General features: G+C 41.7%; 3 protein-coding genes across 3 annotated transcripts; 1 reads left to right on the top strand and 2 right to left on the bottom strand.

Moving 5' to 3' along the window:
* Positions 1-5,452: 5,452 nt before the first annotated feature.
* LOC118648191 lies at positions 5,453-7,541 on the bottom strand. Its single transcript, XM_036294514.1, has one exon. It carries the CDS (start codon positions 7,088-7,090, stop codon positions 5,678-5,680), a length of 1,413 nt encoding a protein of 470 aa, XP_036150407.1. The 5' UTR covers positions 7,091-7,541; the 3' UTR covers positions 5,453-5,677.
* A 6,187-nt stretch (positions 7,542-13,728) lies between these two features.
* LOC118648190 lies at positions 13,729-14,679 on the top strand. The gene has a single exon (XM_036294513.1). The coding sequence runs from the start codon at positions 13,729-13,731 to the stop codon at positions 14,677-14,679; it is 951 nt and encodes a 316-aa protein (XP_036150406.1).
* Positions 14,680-15,793: 1,114 nt separating this feature from the next.
* Positions 15,794-16,224, bottom strand: LOC118648192 (the record flags this gene model as incomplete). Its single annotated transcript, XM_036294515.1, has 2 exons — positions 15,794-15,995; positions 16,085-16,224. Coding segments are annotated over 2 exons (342 nt in total), but the record flags the coding sequence as incomplete, so codon positions are not given.
* Between the last annotated feature and the right edge of the window lie 808 nt (positions 16,225-17,032).

Below are 17,032 nucleotides of genomic sequence, written 5' to 3'. Positions count from 1 at the left end.
CATTTGATCGACATTTATTGCCCGGTAGCTTTAAGCGGGAAGCTATGCATAACTATAAACAAATGCATGAGACAAAGGGCTAAGAGTGAAATATAATTGGTCCGGAAGAGCACGGTGCCACAGTAAGCGTGAAGTCTTCAACCCGAGCAAATCAAAGTGAATTAATTCCTAAGTATTGTGAATTTTAACTTGAAGAATGGCTAATCAGTTAAATGAAGTGGACATTATAGATATCGCGGACGATATAGAAATTGTGAATATCGCGGACGATGAACAAATTGTGGATATCGTAGACGATACAGAAATTGTGGATATCGCGGACGATATCGAAATTGTGAATATCGCGGACGATATAGAAATTGTGAATATCGCGGACGATAAAGAAGATATTGATATTGCAGGCTGTGATTACGAAAACTCCAACGATGAAGACATGGTAGTTGATGATTTCGAAAATTCCTACGAGGATGATGAAGACAGCTTAGTATCCGATGTTAGTGATTCTACGAGTTATTCCATTGACTTTGTCGATCGCGTGGAAAAATTTGTTTCACATGAAGATTTTCTTAAATTAAACGAGCGTTCCGAACATTGCGCGATATTTTTCTTTTATTCTACGGGTGGTGCTCTAGCTCTCTGTGCCGAGTGTATGATTGACATGTGGGACATTAGAGAAGGGATGAGTGCTGTTAGGGAGCATCAAACGGATCGGCTAGAAAATTTGGATCATCGTGCTTGCTCGAATTGCCGTCAATCCATGTACGTGATAATTCCGCGCAACATGTGCCCAGTGTGCAGTTTGTAAAGACTTTAAATACATAACCGTACAACATGGATCGGGAGGACATTGAAGATATCAAATATGTTCTTAACAATAAACGAATATCACCAGTGCAATTTATACGCGATCGAGAACTTGGTATACGTGGAACGCTTGAACGCGTTGCGATACATAGAGTGTATATAAAGAATGAATCTATTTATCCCTGGCCTTATCACGTGAGACAAGAAATATATACCATGGCATTGAATCAGTGTCCGAATGATGAAGTCGCTAAAAAGATGCTACGTGAATACGATACTATGTACATTAAAATTCCTGCTGGTATTGGAAGGTGTATCAAATTGTTGATAAATAATATGGTTAAAGTGTTCTTAAAAAATCCTAAAATAACAAATATGCTGCACACGTATGATGATTTTTTTAATGCATGGAATCGTTATGCTTATAAAGACAATGAGAATAATGATCATTTTGGACGTATGATGAGAACTTATGTTTTCATTCTGCATGAAAAAGAATGCAAGAAAATGCACTATGAAGTGCAAGATTCGGTGCGACGCTGCAACTCATGTAGACGTGTCACGTGCAAGTGCTCCGTCGAAGAATGTAACGTGATTTAAAAAGTGCGAAAAGACGCTAAAACATGGAACAATTCGATTTAGAGGAACGCGAGCTCTTGGAGCAAGCGAACAGAGTCGCTACTTTGGGCGAGTGTTTTACGTGGTTGCAGCGATGTGATGAGTGTGTACAACGGCTCGAGGAACATAGCCGCGTCAAGCGTCCTCGGCTCGCCGTCGGATATAAACAATCGTTGGTGGCGAGAATCGCGCGACTCGAGGGTGAAAAGACAAGATTACAAAGACGTTTCGTGCACGTCGGCGGTGATTACGCGAGTGATAACGCGGAAAGACTCGTGTGGCGCGAGATAGATACCGCGTTCGAGAATCGCGTTCTGACCGGTGCGGTTATTAATACTAACTATATCGAGCCGCGACAGTTTCTCGAAGACGCCGGAGGTATAGTGCTCGAGAGTGTGCGAGACGCTCTACAAAGACACAACTGTATAAAAGTAAACACCGCGTTCAACGGTGTATTTGTGACTGGTGAAAAGAGCGCTAATAAGAGTATCACCACAAAAAATTGTGAACTCTTTCAAACGTCAAATTTAGACGAATGGTACGAGCGGCGTGTCATCGAGCCCACGTTAGCGTCGCTTGAAGAGTTCCAAGAACGCGATAGCGGGTGGGCGCTTTCACGAATTCTCAATTTAACTATAAATGTGAACAAGTTTAATCCTCTACACGCGGGATGTTACGTGACATTGCCGCGAAAAATAATGTTGAAAAAAGCAGTTGTGAACGTTAAATCGAAGGACAATGCATGCTTTGCATGGTCAGTGATCGCCGCTCTGCATCCCGTAGAAAGAAACACAGGGTTGGAGTCGTCGTACCCTCATTATACGACAGTCTTAAAGTTCGACGACATCAAGTTTCCCGTTATATTAAAAGACATTGGGAAATTTGAGAGACTCAACGATGTGTCGGTCAACGTGTACGGGATCGAAGAGGATAAAATTTTTCCATTACGACTCACGGATAACAAGAGGGAGAAGCATGTCAATCTTTTGTACGTGCAAGATCCGGGGGATAACAACGTGGGTCACTTCACATGGATCAAAAATCTGTCCCGTCTGGTGGGATCGCAATTGAGCAAACATGTATGCAAGAAATACATTTGCGATCGGTAAGTAATAATTCTTCATGAATGTGTTTATAAATTGTTTCAAATAGCAGTAAACATATATGTTTTCTTTGTTATTTACAGATGTCTACATTACTTCAGTTCCGATGAAAAGTTACAATCGCACAATGTGGACTGTCAAAAGTTGAATGACTGTGCTGTCGAACTACCAGATGAAAAGGATAAGTGGCTGAGCTTCCGCAACTTACACAACAAGGAACGAGTGCCCTTCGTCGTATACGCCGATCTCGAGTGTGTGCTGCGGAAGATGCAACCTGACACGGAGCCGACGACATACGCCTACCAACAACACGAGGTATTTAGCATAGCGTATTATGTGCGATGTTCATACGATAATGCGTTATCCGTGTATCGGTTTCGTCGCGATCCCGATTGCGTGTTGTGGTTCGCTAAGCAACTTGAAGATTTAGCACATAACGTTAAGATTCGTTTATGCGCCAATGTCCCCATGGAGACGTTATCGAAAGAACAATTAGAGGCATACCGTAGCGCGACACATTGCCATATTTGCGAAAAACCGTTTGCGCCGGATGATAAGCGAGTGCGCGATCATTGCCATCTGACCGGTCGTTACCGCGGTCCCGCACATTCGCTTTGTAATTTATATTATCAAAATGTGTTGTACATACCGGTAGTCTTCCATAATTTATCCGGATACGATTCTCATTTTATTATCAAGGAAATAGCCACAGCGTTCAAAGGAAAAATTGATTTATTACCCATCACGAAAGAAAAATATATTTCTTTTACAAAGCATGTTGTAAGTACCGCCGATAAATTAGACCCACATAATCACATAAAGTTAAGATTTATAGATTCATATAAATTTTTAAATACTAGTCTCGAGAAATTAGCATCATTTCTGGGTAAAGAAAATCTAAAAATTGTACGTTCCGAATTTTCACACTTATCCGACGCAGAATTTAATTTATTGACACGAAAAGGCGTATTTCCATACGAGTACGTTGACCGCGTCGAAAAATTGGAAGACACATGTTTACCACCACTCGAATCCTTTTATAGTTCTCTGACCTCCGACACAGTATCCGATAGCGATTACGCACACGCCGTCAACGTCTGGCATCGGTTCTCAATTCGAACGTTGGGTGAATACAGCGATCTATATTTGAAAACGGATGTCTTGTTGTTAGCCGACATTTTTGAAAATTTCCGTGATAAATGTTTAGAAAGTTACGGTCTCGATCCCGCGCATTATTACACTCTTCCCGGATACACGTGGGACGCTATGTTAAAATATACCGATATTAGTTTTGAATTGCTTACGGACATAGACATGGTAATGTTTATCGAACGCGGTATACGCGGTGGTCTGAGTCAATGTTCAGGCAGATACGCACAGGCTAACAACAAGTACATGCAGACCTACGACCCATCGAAACCATCGTCGTACCTTATGTACTTTGACGTTAATAATTTGTATGGCTGGGCGATGTGTCAGCCGTTACCCTACACTGAATTTCAATGGGTCGAGGACGTTTCAAATTTCGACTTGAACTCTATCGCTCCGGATTCACCCACGGGATACATTCTCGAGGTCGATCTCGAGTATCCTCGAGACCTTCACGATCGACACACTGACCTACCTTTCTGCCCGACGCGCGATAAACCGCCCGGCAAGCGAGAATGTAAACTTCTCGCCACGCTCTACGATAAAGAACGTTACATTATACATTACCGAAACTTACAGCAGTGTACGCGTCACGGTCTTCGTATCGCGAAGATACACCGCATATTAAAATTCGCGCAATCTCCATGGCTCTGTAAATACATAGAATTAAACACACAATTCCGAACTCACGCCAAAAATGATTTTGAAAAAAACTTGTATAAATTAATGAACAACGCGGTATTCGGGAAAACCATGGAGAATGTGCGTAATCACGTTAACGTTAAATTATTGACGAAATGGAAGGGTCAGCACGGTGCGGAGGCAATGATCGCGAAACCGAATTTTCATAGTCGTAGCATTTTTTCAGAGAATCTTATTGCCATCGAACTAAGAAAACTCAAGGTGAAATTCAACAAACCGATTTACGTAGGCATGTGCATTTTAGATCTTTCTAAGACGTGTCTATACGAATTTCATCACGAGTATATGGTACCTTTGTATCGCGACAAATGTAAAGTCATGTACACTGACACCGATAGTCTCGTATACCACGTCGAGTGCGATGATGTTTATGAGACGATGAAACGCGATATTGCTAGGTTCGACACGAGCGATTATCCGGTCGACAACGCGTACGGTATGCCTCTCAAAAATAAAAAAATACCTGGTCTAATGAAAGATGAAAACAATGGTGCGATAATGATCGAGTTCGTCGGACTTAGAGCAAAAATGTACGCGTTGAAAGTGGACGGGAAAAAGGACACCAAAAAAGCAAAAGGTGTCAAGAATAACGTAATAGCGCGAGCCATAACGTTCGAAGATTACACCCGCTGTTTGAGAGATGAAATCGAGATGACGCGTCGCCAGTCGTGTATACGATCCAAGTTACACGAAGTATACACGGTGTCCGAAATGAAAATTGCTCTAAGTCCGTACGACGACAAGAGATATCTCGTACCCAATTCGATCGAAACGTTACCGTGGGGACATTATCGGATACCCCTATAATATATTTGTATGTATTTTGCGCCTGATGTACTTGTAATTTACATTCCATGTATTTTATATTTTACATATATTTGTTAATTTTACATCTAGCGTTTCATATATTTTATAGTTTATATTTTTTATTTTTTACATTTTATACTTATTTTATAATTTTACATTTAGCGCTTCATGTATTTTATATTATACACATATATTACATTTTATGTATTTTTGTGAGTCTTTTTATACTATTGTAATTTGTATTTTATACTATTGTAATTTGTATTTTATAGTATGCATTTTATATGTTAATTTTCTATGAAAAATTAATTAAAGTTGATTACATTATACATTTTATAATACGTATTAATAAGAAAATGTATTAAGGATGATGAATGGATGGATAGGTAATAAAGAAGTCTCGTATATATACACCACTTATTATAAAAAAACTGTATTTTTATTTTTATAAGTTTACATTACACTTTTATATGATTATAATAAAGAAAATATTCTTATATAACATTGTCTTTGTGAATCCACGAATTATGTGATCCATCGAATCCCAACCACTTGACGTAAACCTTGTCACCCTTCCTGCGCAATACTTTCTCCACGAGATAAACGTCCGGGTGAGTCGCACGATGCAACTCGTGCTCGTAGAACGCTCCAACTATAGATGTTCCGCGATAATCCTCTAGTAAATAAGTTACGGGATTGGTATGCTGTACTTTAATAATTTTAAACACCTCGGTTGTCCAATTCGGTGTGTAGCCCTTTTCAAAGACTGTCTTAAATTTGCTCACGCGTACAGAGTCACCGACTTTAAATTTCGCTCGACCAGCAATCTTTATCGAGCTGTACACCGTATTCAAGAGTCTTTCAGCCACAGCAGGGGTTACGTCGACGGGTCGCATACCGATAGTTCGGTGTTTCCGAGAGTTGTAATTTGACACGAGATCCGGTAACAGGTCAATCCACTTGTAATTGCCGTTGAGTGTAAACTTCTTCCACATGTCGTTTTTCAGCGTACGGTTAAACCGTTCGACAACCGATGCCTTCATTACCGAGTACGTGGAATAATGATTAATATCATGTTTTTTCAATATTTTCTGCACATCGGCATTGTAAAACTCTTTTCCCTTATCAGTCTGTAAATTTTTCGGACATCTTGCGCTCTCTCGAATTATCTCGACGATAGCATCAGCTGTCTCGCTTCCACCCTTGCTCTTGAGCGGAATGGCCCACGCGTGTTTGCTCAACACATCGATGACGGTGAGTATGTAGTGGTAGCCTCTGTTAATACGTGAGTACGGAATCATCTCGACGATATCAGCCTGCCATAGATCGTCGTAGCCTCGAACTATGACGTGTCTTCGTTGAAAATTTCTTCTCGCCGGAGCATGCAGTTCCTCGACGAGTCGTCGCCTTTCGGAACTAATATTGGATTTTAACGGTTTCATGGATCGCATACCGATCGTTCCTGTTTTTTCTATTCCGTTTCCGTTCTTTGTCTGTTCTGTTCCCGTTTTTTTCTGTTCCATTTCTGTTCCATTTCTGTTCTTTCGCTGTTTTTTCTGTTCCGTTTCTGTTCTTTCCCTGTTCTGTTCCCGTTCTTTTCTGTTCCGTACCCGTTCTGTACCCGTTCCGTTCCTGTTTTTTTCTGTTCCGTTTCCGTTTTGTACCCGTTCCGTTCCCGTTTTTTTCTGTTCAGTTCTGTTCCGTTTCTGTTCTTTTCCCGTTCTAATCCCATTTTTTTCCGTTCCGTTTCCGTTCTGTACCCGTTCCGTTCTTGTTTTTTTCTGTTCCATTCTGTTCCGTTTCTGTTCTTTTTCCGTTCTAATCCTGTTTTTTTTCGTTCCGTTTCCGTTCTGTACCCGTTCCGTTCCTGTTTTCTCTATTCCGTTTCTGTTCTTTCCCTGTTCCATTCCTGTTTTTTTCTGTTCTTTTCCTGTTTCTTTCTGTTCTTTTTCTGTTTTTTTCTGTTTGGATTCTGTTCTGTACCCGTTCTTTCGCGTTCGTTTCACGTTTGAATTATCTTTTATCACTGCTTTCTATCGTCTTTCAGCAGTGGTTCTTTGTCTTCCGGTACCGATCGATCAGACAATCGTTCGTAACTATTCCTGACTTGATTTACAACCGTTCGATAACCGTCCGACAATCGTTCCCGAGTCGTTTGATAGCGATCCTGCACCGTTCGATAGCTATCCGACAACCGTTCCTGAACCGTCCGCTGTTGATTCAGGAACCGATCAAAATTGTTCGTTAAACGTTCGTAACCGTCTTTTCGCCGTTCGTTATTACTCATTGTTTTTAATCTTGATACGATATGGGTGACATCAATCAATCGACTGACACGTTTCGCGATTACGCAGGTTAATTTATAATAAGACCCGCTTCGCGAAGTTCCTCGATGATGGACAGAATCTCGTTGTCGTGTGCGTTGTGACCGGCTCGACGCGATGCTTCGAGTAATCGCAGACGATCTACCAGTTCATTGGGATTGTCCCAGTGCACGTAATCGATCGCGTTATCATTTAACGTCATAGCGTGAGGTAATCCCTTTCCAGATTTCTTCGTTTTCGGCGTAGGTTCGATCGACATCAACGGTGCGATCAGGTGTTTGTACTTGTATCCTCTGTTGCTCCGTAGTTGACTGTCCTTGGCGTAATTGCGTCTATGCACGTTTGTAGCAAACAATATGCTTTTGTACTTTTGTAAATCATCATCTGTGTAGATGTCATCGGCAGGAATTTTCTTGAAGATCAATTCGTAAAGACCAGGTGTACCAGCGTAACGTACATTGTCGATAATTATATTATCCTCGTTGTCCACATCGAAATGTTTATTACCGAGCATCATTCCATTATTCTCGAGACGAACACCGTATATATTGTCTATGTTTACATCGCTTTCTCGGTTACCGCTCAGGACAGTCACGACATATTTTTGACCCAGCGGACCAAATTGAGCTTGTAAAGCTTTTCGTCCTTGCGACGTCTGTAACTGATTTCGAACAATCGTCGCAAGCGAGTCATCCGTCGTTTCGAAAACATTCTCAAGCGATTCTATCGGTTGTACGGTTGTGGGACGTGGTGTGGAGGTTATCATCGGTACATCGTTTGAAATTTGTAAATGATTAGATTTTTGCGGTGTCGCAGAGATATCGAACGAGACGTTCGACCGTTTTCTCTTACTGGCATATTCTTCCCCCTCTTCCTTCTCACGTTTACGGGTGAACGAAACGTTATCAATCGGCTCCTCTTTTATCGCGCGTACGCCAGAATTGTCAATAATCTTTTGCAGCGGTTCGATCAACGGTTCAAAGTGTCTCTTAGTAGCGATATCCTCTTCGATCCTACCGGTTTTTAGAGCACGATGTTTCTTTCGAATTGATTCGCTCGTTTTTTCAATCTCCTTCGCGATTTTCTCGCGCTCACGTATATCTTTGTTCTCAGCCATGTTAACAGAGAGTGTTGATCGTACGTTTCACCCCGACAAGGTATCAATAACGACTAACCGTTCCGCGGTACTGCAAACTCGTTAAATCCTCTTCTGTATCGCCCGTTAGCAAGTGCACTGTCCTTGTCTATCATCAAAAATCCATAATCACGCTGCCAACAATCGCGACATAATTCACTAAAATCATCATATGACATGTCGGTGTTTACGTGATCGTTGTACACGTGTTTCAAGTTGGTACTGTCCTGCTTAAACAGGATCAGCAGGTTGGCGTTGTCGCGTATAAGATGTTTAGGTATTCTCGCGTACGACTGACAGAGATAAAAGCAGTCGACGTTCGAGTGTCTACCCATTGAAAAATATTCTCTCACGACATCCTGCTTATCGCACGCAACGTCATCGAAGACGAAAATTGAGTTTGGACGCGCCTCGCTCGGTGGAATGACGTCACTGTTATTGGAGAACGTAAAGTAACCGATCTCGTCCATCGACGACAACAAATTCTCCAGATACCGATATTTCGGCTGTTGTAGCGATTTCGAGTACACGTACACGTTCTCGAAATGTACACCGTGCGGACATTCCAACAAATTTATCAGAACGTTGGTTTTACCGCAATTTGACGGACCGCAAATGATGGCGCGTATAGTATTCGGCAGCATCGCACCATGCTTACGCCTCACCCCGCCGTCTCCCATCGATTGTAATTTATCGTCGTAATTCGTTACGCAAATCGTCAAAGGTTGTCGCACGAATCTCATGTTTTCTGAATCTGATTATATATCTGAATCGAACGTCCTATTTATAGGTGTGTGAGTGCAGCGTACGCTCTATGGGAATGCGCCTTTGTACATGTGCACGTGCGTGATAGAGAAGGTGTGTGTGTTTGTGAACGCAGTGCACGGAGAAAGAAACGTATGCGTGCCCCCTGTGCATGCTACAGAAAGCGCTTGCTAGAGAAAGACGTATGTATGTGGGAACGCAGCGTACGGAGAAAGAAACGTATGCGTGCCTGCCTGCGTGCGTGCGTGCGTGCGTGCGTGCTAGAGAAGGCGCTTGCGCATGTGTATACGTAATAGAGAAGACGGTTACACGTGTATGAGTGCTAGAGAAGGCGCTTAAACGCGTGTGCGTACTAGAGAAGGCGTGAGTATGTGCGCGTATGTGTGAACAGTGTATAGAGAAAAAAGTATATCGACGGTCGCGTGCTAGAGAAGGTGTGTGTACGTGCGTGTGTGCGTGCGTGTGTGTAAACGCAGTGTATGGAGAAAATAAACGTATCGACGATTGCGAGTGAGATGAAAGAAAGAAAATAGGATATCATGCAGGATTGAAGGATGAATAAAAAAGATATGCAATATATGTATAATATATATATATTTAAAATATTTAAAACATTAATATTACAATTAATATTACAATAACATAATGTGATAGAATAAAATTATAATATTTTATATTATAATAAGCTAAATCTAATAGAAAAAAGGAAAATATATGAATATATAAAAAATATATGAATATATAAAATATATAAATATATAAAAAAATTGAAATACATATAATTAGTAAATAATATAAAAATATAATTTTCTTACTCTCTATTATAAATCTTATCTATCCAATTAACTATAGTTTTTAAATACATGTCGAACTCCCAGTCTCGTTCTATTTCACCCTCTTCGACTTCTTCATCTCCAAAGAGGTATCGCAAATCGAACAGATCGAAGAGGTCGTATTCGTCTTCATCCTCGCCTTTGCCTTCCTCTCGCCATAACCAATCATTATACCGCCGCGTGAAGTCTCGCGTGTTTCTTACTTTTAATTGATGAGCAGCTACATCCACGTAACCGCGGACGTTGACTACTGTGCGCCCGGTGACGAGTCCGCAACGGTAACACTATAAAAAAACATGTAAAAATATAAAATTATCAATTACAAAAACAATGTATTTGTAGAAAAAGAGTACTTACAATGCTAGCAGGTATTCGCACGTATGCGTTCCTGCTGAGGCGCGGAAACGTCTTTGGGTGGCGCTTTGCTGTGCGCACCGCCTGCTGACTTTTTACAGGTATAAACCCTAGCGCTGGCATGTTGGGCAGTGCTATTCTCGTTTCCGGTTTAGATAAACACTGTAAAAAAATATTAATATAAATTAATATAAGTTAATATAAAATAACATAAGAATAGGTAGTATAAAAAATACTTACTATTCGAACGGTGTTATGCGGACCGAACGCTGCCATTTTACTTGCACTTTTAACTTTTTTTCTGAACTACTTTTCAAATTTTTTCGACGAAGAGCGAATGCTTCACAGTTTGAAGTCAAACTGACGGTGCAGTCCGGCTTCGAAGGCATTGTTTATGATTTTGGTACTTATCCCCACGCTGTGGAGATGCCACTTGAGCTTATCATCGATGCTCAAGTAAACTATCACCCTTTGACGATTCACTCGTGGCTTGAAAACTATTTTTCATAATAGTACTCGCACTGTTTTTTAGAGCAAGTAATAAAAAATTACTAGGCAACAAAATCTCGCCAAACTATTTATAGGCATGCAAATCGCACATCGCTCAGTAGCAAACATGTATCTCATACTGTCACATCCCTCTGATATTATAAATTTGAGTGCTGAGCAGTTACAATTCGTACCAAAGATCGTTCTGTTACGCGAGTGCGGCAACTATATCGAACACGTGTGGGACAAGCTTCCGGAACATATAAAGGTTGATTTCGAAGTTCAGCAATATCGTCGCTGCAACGAACATTATAATCAGCCGTGGCAGCAAACGCACATCGACGGACCCGCCGCCGTTGATCAAGAAGTGTAGCGAAATGCCAGCTGTCGCAAAGATAAAAAAGGGTTGCGGTCATCTTTTGAATCGCGTGATAACGCGCTTCCCTTCGAGCTACATATCCCCGGTTATCAATTTTGCGGACCGGGAACCCACTTGGAAAAAACGATTAGCTAAAGGCGATAGAGGTATAAATCCGCTGGACGCGGCGTGCCGCGAACACGACATTGCGTATTCTCGGAGCAAACGAGCTCGCCGACAGACACGCGGCGGACGAGATACTCGCTGCGAAAGCACGAAAACGCGTAATCGCGAAAGACTCGGCTCTCGGAGAAAGAGCAGCCGCTGCTGCCGTCTGGGCAGCCATGAAAGCCAAGACAAAGATAGGTATGGGTATGAAGAAGAAAAAAAAGGTAACGAAAAAAAAAACGTATACTTCCGACAGCCAGACGAGGCGGCATGTTACCAATTTTACGATGTTGGGCGCGCTCGGATCATTGATCGGCGGCGCGGCCGGTGTGACAAAGGTGGTAAACGACAGCAAAGCTGCGCGACGTCAGCTCGAGGAGCTGCAACGTCACAATCGCGCGATGGAAGGGCGCGGAGTGTATCTCGCCCCGTACAGAGGCGGACGAGGGTTGTACCTCGCCCCGTACAAGTACGGAAAAGGTGTAAAAGCGAAACGAAAAAATATGTCAAAGAGGCGTTAAGAATACCCGCGGGTGTGACGACGAACATGCAACTACTTTCAATTGGCAAAACGATTGTGTATCCCGTATTTCAGAGGAGTGTTTATGCGTAACGCGCTACCGACGAGCGGTGCGCGTCAAAACGAGAGCGGTATCGTAAATCTGGACGATGCGGAGGGTCCCGGTACTCACTGGGTAGCGTACGCAAAGAGGAGAAATCACGTAGCGTATTTCGACAGTTTCGGCAATCTGCGGCCACCCAGAGAACTCGTACGATATTTTGGGGACGATGTGACAAAGATAGAGTACAATCGAACGTCGTATCAAACTTACGATCAAAGGAATTGCGGACAACTTTGTTTGCTATTTTTACACTCGATTTAAAGACCGACGTTGCGCTGTTTAATCTCAGTATTCGTTCAAACATGTCGCTGACACTTACGCTGAGCGGTAAGAGCAGCATTCTCGCGGCAAGCTACTCTCCGGCTATAGATTTGAGCGACGACGATTACGAGCTCGGTTTAGCGATCTTTGAAACATATAACACGATACCGAACGTGAATGCTTCGAACAATAAATTTTACTTTGGCAAAGACAACGCGGAGATTACGATTCCCGAGGGATCGTACGAGTTGCATGCCATTAACGAGTTTTTGAAACGCGAGATTTCGCAAATACGTCCGCGACGTGACGTCACGACTGAAGGTAGTAATGGCGGGGATAAGATCCAATAACGATCCGCGCAAATTATAATACGATGAGATGTGAGATCAGATGCGTACACAAAATAAATTTTGGCAAACCAAACAACATCGGCTCGCTCCTGGGATTCACATCGAAGCGTATACTAGAACCGCGAATATGGCATGAGTCAGACGTGTCGATCAACATAATGAATGTAAACATTATCCGCGTAGAGTGCAACGTGACCGCGGGCGCGTACAGCAACGACAAAAGCGTGCACGCGATACACGAGTTTTCACCGAACGTGCCACCTGGATATAAGATCTCGGAAAGGCCGTCGCAGATCATTTACCTGCCGATCATCGTGCGGAGCGTTACGAATCTGACGATACGCGTGGTTGACCAGAACGGACGATTGCTCGATTTTCGAGGAGAAGAAATTACCGTCAGATTGCATGTGCGACGACGGCTGCAACGATAACGCGAACGTGAGATGCTCGTACTAAACGCGTCGGAACGCGCTAGAAAAATAAACATCTTTACGACGAAAACACCAACGTTACAGCAGTCATCAGATACTTTTGCGACGACATTCGATAATATTCGATCATCCGACTGTTCCAAGAAAAAGAGGCTCACCGCGTCGAACGTTGAATATCTACAATCTCTGGGATTTGCTGTGCGACAATGACGGATATTTTAAATATCGAGGACGAGCCGATCTTTGACGATCGCATCGTCAAGATCGAGACTCACACGTACAATCCGTTCGCCAACACGACGTTTGAATACAACGATGAGATAAGAATTCCTATACAACAGCAGGATCTTTACACGTTACCGTACGAAAGTTTTTTTACATTGAAGGAAAACTTATAATAAAGAAACCAGTTGCGGGATCTGATGTGACATTGGCAAATAATTGCATCGCGTTCATGTTCGATGAGATTCGATACGAGCTCGACGGTGTGGAGATTGATCGAAACAGAAACGTCGGAATAACCAGCACCCTCAAGAACTATGTAACTATGTCAGCTGCCAGAAGCGTAATCGCGAGGAACGCCGGCTGGGATCCGTGGAATCCTCCGAACGGATACTTTAATTTTTGCGTACCGCTCAACATGCTGTTGGGATTTTGTGAAGATTACAGACGCGTGGTGATCAACGCTCGCCATGAGCTGATTTTAATACGCGCGCGTAACGATAACAATTGTCTGATGGGAAGTTCAGAATTGGAGCCGAAGATTGAATTACTCAAAGTTCAGTGGCGAATGCCGCATGTGTTACTGAACGAGATAAATAAACTGTCGATGCTGCGTGCTCTGGAAAGCGGGCGATACCTCAGCATGGCATTTCGTTCTTGGGATCTATATGAGTATCCTTTATTGCAAAGCACAACCAAACATTCGTGGGCCATCAAGACCGCTACTCAGCTCGAGAAGCCTCGATACGTCGTTTTCGCTCTGCAGGCTGGTCGGAAGAATAACATGTCTGAAAACATGAGTCGATTCGATCATTGCAAATTAATCAACGCAAAACTCTATTTAAACTCGGAATGTTATCCGTACGATGATTTGAATCTAGATTTTGATAAAAATAAATGGTCGATTCTGTACGACACGTACGCACATTTCTGTAAAAACTATTACGGATATGATTATCTCGAGCCGAATCAATCCGTCACCATGTTTCGACATAATGGTCCATTCGTGATTATCGATTGCTCTCGACAAAACGAATCGATCAAGAGCGCAACCGTGGACGTACGCTTAGAATTTGAATGCAGAGAAAACGTGCCCGCGAACACTACCGCGTACTGTCTCATTATACACGATCGTGTGATTCAGTACAACCCGTTGACCAACGTTGTGCGCAAAATTACCTAAGTGCGGCGCCATTTTTCTCCAAAACAATATCAAGATGATATAAAAATTTATAACGCGTCGAGACGGATCACAGTATTCTCAACGACAGCTGTCATGTCTGTACCAACGTTCGTGGATCTGCAAGGTTTCATCGTTGGTGGAGAATTTATCGTTAAGGAATTTGCCTCTCTCAAAGATGGATTTGAACTCACCCACTACATGTTTACACCCACCTATCCATGGGAATACCTTACCAAGGCAGAAAAACGTCAGGTGGTGTGGTTGAAAGTGAATCATCACGGAATATCATGGGAGGATGGATTGATTCCGCACAGCATGGCTAGAGATTTAATTACAAAGGCAGTGATGGGTACAACTGCAACCAATGATGAAATTGTCGTGTACGTAAAGGGATGCGAGAAACGAGAATGGCTGCAGGACTTACTCCTGGACGAGGCGAAAGAGGAAGCTAATGTCGAAAATATCGAGGTGCATTACGAAGACATAAAACCTCTAAATAAGTTGGACATTACGTACACCTTACGTTGTCGGAATCATGTGAACAATTGCGCTTTACAGAATGTATTTAAACTGTTTAACTGGTGGTCTAGCAATAAAAATAATTTTTTATGTGTTGTGTTTTTTTTATATTTCCATTACCCGTTTATATTTCCTCTTCCCCATTTATTAATTAAAATAGTTTTTTAGTTAGGATAATTAGTAGGAAAAAATTTCTAAAACGTTTATACAAATACATATTTATTTATTATTCAAAGCATCATATACAATATTGTCTGATGCATAAACCATCAGTTCGCAATCTATGAGCGAAGTTTTTACACATATTTCATCTAATAGCTTTACAGCATCGCACTTATTATTAATGTTATTTCGCTGCAAGCAGTTTACAAATCGATTATATTTTTCTTTCACTACAAACATATCCCGCGACAATTTAAAGTAGACATTATTGATAACATCTTCAAGATTTAATAAAATTGCACGGTCAAAGGTTTCATATACAAGGCTTTGTTATTTAATGTAAATTTTATACAATTTCATTACGTAATTTGACGAGTTCGATAAGAGATCATCAATCCACAACGATGTAGCGGTGGTTGACTGCAGGAGTCGCTCAATATCCATGCGTTTCTCGATCATTATTACCCACGTCACGTGACAGCTGTATCTGATTGCTTTTGTTGTCGCCAAGAATCATCTCCACAAAAGGTTCACGTCCCACACTGACTCCGATATCCAAATATTTGTAGGCAGTGGCGGTTAAAGCGAATCGCCTTCCCAGGATGCGAGGAGTATAGCGTGGCTGCGATAATGTTCTGTAAAAAGAATATATCAAGTTATAGAAAAATATAGAAAATATATAGGATTTAAATATATAGATTTTAATTTAATTAAAAATACTTACGATTTATCGCACCCGTCATTCTGTTGGATCGGAACGTAATAGTTCATCTCGTACGGTTCTTTCTTCAGACACTTTACAATCTGACTTCCACCAATCAACTGCTGCGGTAACGTTGTTGAAGCTTTACCGTTCGTATTCCACTATTTGACTGATGCAAACGTTGTCGGGAGCTCTTTTTATATTATTACCCCCTCCATAAAATACCCCTTTTTTTTATCCCCCTCCACAAAATCTAATTTTTTATCCCCTCCACAAATATCTAATTTTAACGCACTCACTACCGATTCATTATCTAGAAATTTAAGCTGCCGACGGTTCGGCGCTCCTTGTCGCGATAAAAAATTTGTTTATAACAACCGCTACCGGATATGGTCAGCGATTTTTGTTTATAGCTATTCCAAGAGCTGTCGAATAAATTTATCAGCTGCCGACGATTCGGCGCTCCGTACGATAAATATTCTTAGAATTGTTTATATCAAGTTGCAACTCGCATATTATTTTACTTAAAAATGTTTATACTGATAAGCGACAGAAAGAACCATAGATAAAAATTGTTTATACCTAATTACTACTTCTAGCCGCAGGGCCTAATTGTTTATATCAAGTTGCAACTCGCATATTTTTTCTTAGAAATGTTTATACTGATAAGCGGTGACCGGCAAGTTATTGTTTTATATCTGGTTACAACTGACTTGTATTTACATAAATTTTTATACTGATAAGCGGCTACCGACCGGTATTTGTTTATATCAGGTTACAACTGACTTGTTGTTTTTACATAAAGGTTTATACTGATAAGCGGCTACCGACCGGTTGTGTGACGTCATCATATCCAGGTTACAACTAGCAGTTGTTTATTAAATGTTTATACTGATAAGCGGCGGCATCCGTTTGTGTGACGTCATCCCCCCTCCCCGCGTGAACGTCATACCCCCCCGTGACGTCATA

This window comes from Monomorium pharaonis, unplaced genomic scaffold (genome assembly GCF_013373865.1).
Source record: "Monomorium pharaonis isolate MP-MQ-018 unplaced genomic scaffold, ASM1337386v2 scaffold_275, whole genome shotgun sequence".
Taxonomy (NCBI): Eukaryota; Metazoa; Arthropoda; class Insecta; order Hymenoptera; family Formicidae; genus Monomorium; species Monomorium pharaonis.
Note: the sequence above shows the minus strand (reverse complement) of the source record. Positions and strands in the feature narration are given on the sequence as shown.